General features: G+C 39.9%; 1 protein-coding gene across 1 annotated transcript; it reads right to left on the bottom strand.

Moving 5' to 3' along the window:
* Window positions 1–613: 613 nt before the first annotated feature.
* ugt5d1 (UDP glucuronosyltransferase 5 family, polypeptide D1) lies at window positions 614–2,617 on the bottom strand. The gene is made up of 3 exons (XM_071513785.1): window positions 2,318–2,617; window positions 1,430–2,143; window positions 614–1,198 (listed from the first exon to the last, which is right to left on the bottom strand). The coding sequence occupies exons 1-3, from the start codon at window positions 2,615–2,617 to the stop codon at window positions 614–616; spliced, it is 1,599 nt and encodes a 532-aa protein (XP_071369886.1).
* Between the last annotated feature and the right edge of the window lie 3,393 nt (window positions 2,618–6,010).

Genomic DNA, 6,010 nt, shown 5'->3' with positions numbered 1-6,010 from the left:
TGCATTCACAACTACACTGAGCTATAAGCAGTTTTTTGCATAGCAGATGTGGAATTTATTGAGTTTGGCCAATGGCTACCATGATAGTGAGTGAAAGACAGTTACTGGAGCATAGCAATATAGTAGAGTGAATCTCTTCTTCTTGACAATACATTGGGTGACTGATGTGGCTATCCTGATTATTCCAGGACTGTAGTAACTTCAACCACAGCAACAAGCTGCACACTTAGCTAGGTGCTGTGGCTGTACAACATCTGTAGGTGTAACTGTTTCCATACGAACAAGTAGAGCAATTCAAAGTGAGCCCTCTTTCTGTTTTGGTTGTGGCTTTGTGTCGTAAGTCAATCCAGCACGTATAAAGCCAAATTGTAAATAGAATAAACACAGAGAGAGCAACATATAGGATAAACCAATTTTCATCGCAATGGTCTCATTTTTCTACAGCCATACTATGCTCTCAAATTTGAGAATTATATATTGAGTTAAATATTCTACACATAGGTACATAAGTAAAGAAATACAGAAAGATACATCAAACACGCTACTGTCCACATATAGTAGACCTAGGTACGGAGCTCACTGTATCATACGCGTCAACAAACTTTCACCTCATTCAGTGTTGTTTGGTCTTGATCTTTCTCCTTCCTCGGCAGCACAGGAACCTGAACACGGCCAAAGTAGAAAGCAGCAGAACAGTAATAGCAGTCAGAAACACCAGCAATACATCTAAACTGTAGTACGAGTACCACGGCATCCTATAAGCCTCCGTACGCAGGTGAGGAGCCCCTTTATGGCGCATCACATACTCCAACCAGAAGATGGCGTGTTCCATGGGTGGTATTGGCTGGTCCTTGTGCAAACGGGAGAGTCTTTGCATGTTCTGTCTGTAGCTGTCTTGGGTGAGAACTTCTTTCAGACCCTGCTCAAAGCTGTGCCCATTAACATCGGCTAGCTGTATGATCTTTGCACCTCCTCTCTCCTGCAGGCGTAGAAGGTTGTCATACTGGTCGAAGAACAAGGGTATACCAAGCACTGGGACCCCATGGTAAATGGACTCCTGGACCCCATTGGTTCCTCCGTGAGCTACAAAGACTTTGATCTGTGGGTGGCCCAAGAGGTCCTTCTGGGGCATCCAGTTCACTAACAGGGTGTTGTTGCCCAAAGTAGATGGACGTTCACCAATGTGCCTCCATATCACCTGTTCATAAAATTAACACAATCATTACGAATTTATATCTCCACTCCAGCAGATGTGCAATACATGTGCATTGATGTCACCTTAAAAATAACTGAAGACAGTAGCATAATGACAATTCTAGTTTTAATGATTTAAAGTTAAGCATTCACAGACCAAACCATTTTGAATTTCATGTTTTGAACTTTTAAAAATGTTGGATAACACAAAAATTAATCACTGAACAATTGTTACCTTCTGGGGCATCTTGGCAAAGACACTGGCAATGTCATCTGCAACTTCACTGGGCAAAGCGTTGACCAAAGTACCCAGAGTCATGATGATCACCCCATGCTCCCCAGCACTCTGAACAAACTCCTCCAGGTCTGTTGGAAGTGGTTGGGCCGGATTGCACTGGAACCCCCCCATGTAGACCACATTCGGCATTGTGGGTCGAGGGAAGTCAAACACAAAATCAGACCTGAACAGCCAAATGTCTGTTTCCTGAATAAGTGATACAATGTCACATCCGCCCTCAAAGTACTTGTCACAGATGGCATCATAACTTGGCCCCACCATGAACTTCTGCTGGAAGACTATAATGCTGTGGAAAAGCACATTCTGGACCCTCTGGATGAAATTCATCTTGTCCGTGAAGCCAGATCCTGGCACAGGGATGTAAGAGAGTGGTGAGGGGGCAATCGCGAAGTGGCCTTCCCCGCTGGTGATCCAGCGAACATTGAGCACCAAGGGTAGTTTGAGATACTTGGCGAGTATAACCCCCCCTGCTATGGCTGGGTCAGTGAGAACCATGTCATACTGGGCATCCATTAAGTTCTTGACCATATTTTCATCATCAAGGATTTGAGCGAGCATATCACAGGAGATTGAATGGGCCTCAGAGATCATACTGAGGAAGTCCTTTGTGAGTTTGAAGAATGTAAGCGCTGAAGCCTGTTCTCTTTGTGCCTGAGAAAGAAGGAATAAATGTATGAATGGATGAAAATGTGATTAAATTGGGATTTATTGCTTTATTGCTTTAGTGATTGCATGTGAGTAAATATTGAATGAATTAATGTATGACTGAGTGACCCACTGATTATTTGACAGCTGTTTCTGATCCATCAAACCATAATGACATACCTTCATGTGTTTTTGTAGGTACGCATCAAAAAAGTTGTCAAAAGCAATTTCCTGTGGGATGGTGATGGAGGTGTAGAGCGGAGATTCCTCTGTGATGTACCAACTGTTGGAGGCCCTTATCACAGTGATGCTGTGTCCCCTGGCATGGAGCTCTTCGATCAGGATCTTCATGTTGACCCAGTGGCTACCGTCTACGGGGAACACCAGGACCTTCGCTCCATCACAAGGTGGTGTGAGTAACAAGGATATCAGGCACACACTGAGGAATGTGAATATTCCACACGCACTGTGCGACGGCATGGTGCCTAAAGTGTGAGATAGACAAATTATGGCATTTTACCTGCAAGCACTCACAAGATAAAACCTATAAGAAATCTATGCATAACACATTTTTATTAGGTCTATGTTATTTTTGAATACACTAGACTCTTAAGCCCTAGCCCTAGCACTAGGAAAAAACGCCTAAAATAACATACCCAAAATTAATCAGGAATAGCTCCTCAACCATAAGGCCTATATGCATATTTCTGGTCTTCTTTGATAGGTAAGAAGCTAAGGAATATGAATCCATTCTAAGTAAACCTATATCTATCTACCATTCCAGAGTAAATGGAGATGCAATAAAGGAAAAAATAAGATATTCATCCTTGCCTAGTGTATACTCTAAATTTCAAAGGCAATATCACCATTTTAACCAAGATCCCATGGATAATGATGCAACTGAATGTCTTCTCCTACTCTTTGACTACAACTGTAACTGTACATTTGATGAAAATACACTAAAATACAACATTTACGATACAATTTATAAAGATATACTAAGGCAGTCTCCATGTTTTGGCCATGTTTACTGTTTACATGTTGACTGTTTACTGGGAGTTTTACTTCAAAACACTATTTATTTCCATATAGCCATGTTACAAATAACATAAATCTCCCAAAAACATTGAAATAGTAATAAACACAATGAATACTGATCAATATTCATATATGACTGAAGAGCTCCATGCTATACAGGCAGATTAATGGAGAATGCTGGGGTCCTCAGTGCCATATCACCTATCCTCAGTTTCGTCACAGTCTGAGGAATCGAATGGTATAAGGCTCATTGGTGTCAGTACTTCGATACAGCCACCAGATGGCGACGAAGAGCCTGAGCTCCCACCATAGAGCTCCAGTCTGTCTGGACTGAAATGGCTGGTGAAAATCTTACAGCTCAAACTTACGGTAGAAACGTGAGTAACTAAAATTTGCCGTTTTTGGCCTTGGTGAAATATTTTGGCAAGAACAAAGATTTTTGTCAGTGTGACCGTAAAATGTGAAGTTACAGTTATATTTACGAAGTTTATATTTGTACGACTTTATTGTTAAAATACTTCGTAATAAGACACAGTTTGGACAACATACAATTGGTTTACGGATTCTGAAAGCTCAAGACCCCATGTTTTCAAAACAGTATAACATTCATATCTTCTATAAATATACCATCTTTCATCGCAATTTTTCGTAACTACGCCACAGGGGTTGACCCGGTACCGGGTCCTTCGGGCTCAGTAAGCCGCATAAAGCTGTACTCCATGTTGTGCCTAACAACAGAGAACCTCTGAGCTTCTTAAATCTCTAAAACATGGCGTAGGGTCTTACTGCTTTTACAGAACATACCATTGTATTAAGAAAAGATTGTAGATTCAAGAAATCTAATTTTATAATAATAATAATAATAATATCAATTAATAAATTATCAATAAATATATAATCTTCTTTGGCCAAGTTAAAGTTCACTAGTCAACCAAAGTAGTTGCTAAGCGACACATGGTTTTCAATCAATAATAATCAATAATCAATAATGGTGATTATTCACTCTTCCTTAAATCAGAACTGATGACCGGAAACTGAAACTATCCATTTTATAAAATAATTATCATACACTTTGATAAGAAAATATAATGATCTCAACAAATATGACATGCCACAATATGACAATGTGCTTCAAATTCACTTACCCATGCTGTAGCGTGGTGACAGTTACACTACTTGACAGGAGATTGGCTGCTAGTCCATCTGAAGAATTCCTCACATATTTGAGTTCAAACTCCAGTCTTCCTGACAGCTGATCCGTCTTATCACAGGTAAATGAGTTACATGTGTCACATAAGTCTGTGATGCTGCCGTTCAGAGAGCAGAATGTTCTGCAAATCACAATCAAAGCAATTACCTTTAATTATTTCTTTCTATTCCAAATTTTGTCATATTTCACCGATGTAATGTTATAGTCATAGTTTATATTTATTACATTTATATGTATTTTTAGATGCCAGTAAACCTAGTGTGTGTAGCATGTGAATGTGAATGTGTTTGTCGAGTAACCTCTGCCATGCAAGGTTTGTGCTTACATCATAAGAACCTGTGACCTCTTTCACAAGATTATTAGCGTGGATTATGTGTTGTTAACCCATAAGTGCCCAGATATTTTCAAAGGTTTCATGCTTATCATGTTAAAAGCGTCCCCTAAAAGCAAGTTCTGCAAACTTCTTCAAACTTCCAACTTCTCTTTAGATGATTTTAAAAGCAGCTATTGCTTAACTAACAGCATAGTCAGTCAAATTTATGTTTGTAAAGGACGAGATTCCCTCAAAATGTTGAAATCCAATATTTACCATCATATCCTTAAAATAAAAAATAAAAGGAGTAGGCATCTTCCCTGACAAGGCGTTTTCACCCTCCCTACTCTGTTACAGTACCTCTTTACCATGCTCTACATCCACTTTTTTTTTTTTTACAAAAAATACTAAAAAACACTAACAATTTGTTATATTCATTTTAAATGATACTCAAGTCAACTGCAAATGTCACACCTTGGTTAAGAATCGATCACTGTCTACATGGAAGAAGTGGAACAGCGGGTGACTGTTTAGTCTGTGGCAATTCTGTTCCTGGAGACTGATTTTTCTTTGACAACATAGCAGACAGTTATATACAAGGCTCAGGATGGGGTGGAGTGGATGTCCATATGGCAGTCTGATGTTTGCAGTGCTTTACTGACAACAATAAACATTTCTCCTGTACAAACATAGATGATACCTGCTTATGATTTTTTGCAGTGGCCTGATCCACTTTGAAGAAGTTAAAGGTTTTCATATCCACAAGTGAGGCCATTACAAACCTAAACATCCCCTCTGCCTTATTGAAAGTGAAGGTAACTGTCAAAACAACCATGCACACTAAATGTCCCAGGCAGGGTGGGGACAGACTGACATGACTGTGCCATCTGCACCATCGGTTACCCGCCACCACACACACACACACACACGCACACACACACACACACACACACACACACACTCTCTTCTTAATACTCATTGACAGAGAGAAAGACAGTACAAATGTGAGATATGAATTTTCTCATTTCCCCTGCGCTCTCTACGTAATCGGCAAATAGAAATGTTTCGCTCCCAAACGGTTACATCAGATTTTGATAACTCTCCTTGGCAAATCGATTTCCCCATGAAGCTTACTAAAAATAAAGCCTTTCCATGTGTATAATATAAAGTGCTTGCAATTCAACTGGAGGAGGACGAAATCCTATGACGATTTCTTCCATGACAAATTCCATCATTTGGTGGTTTGTTGATGGTGGTAGGAAACACTGCCTCAGGAAACGCTCCAAGATCTCCCATAAAGCAAGAGTTGAAT

The sequence above is a fragment of the Centroberyx affinis genome, unplaced genomic scaffold (genome assembly GCF_046629955.1).
Source record: "Centroberyx affinis isolate AG114_WGS23_722 - 3 ecotype Tasmania unplaced genomic scaffold, CSIRO-AGI_Caff_v1 ptg007515l_1, whole genome shotgun sequence".
Taxonomy (NCBI): Eukaryota; Metazoa; Chordata; class Actinopteri; order Beryciformes; family Berycidae; genus Centroberyx; species Centroberyx affinis.
This window is presented reverse-complemented; position numbering and strand designations above follow the sequence as displayed.

What these genes read in the sequence shown, in the direction of transcription:
- ugt5d1 (XM_071513785.1), bottom strand. Translation starts at nt 2,617, where the DNA reads ATGCCGTCGCACAGTGCGTGTGGAATATTCACATTCCTCAGTGTGTGC. An exon ending in ACCTACAAAAACACATGAAG is followed by an intron (nt 2,144 to 2,317) that starts GTATGTCATTAT and finishes CTTCTTTCTCAG; the next exon opens with GCACAAAGAGAACAGGCTTC. An exon ending in TTGCCAAGATGCCCCAGAAG is followed by an intron (nt 1,199 to 1,429) that starts GTAACAATTGTT and finishes TTTTATGAACAG; the next exon opens with GTGATATGGAGGCACATTGG.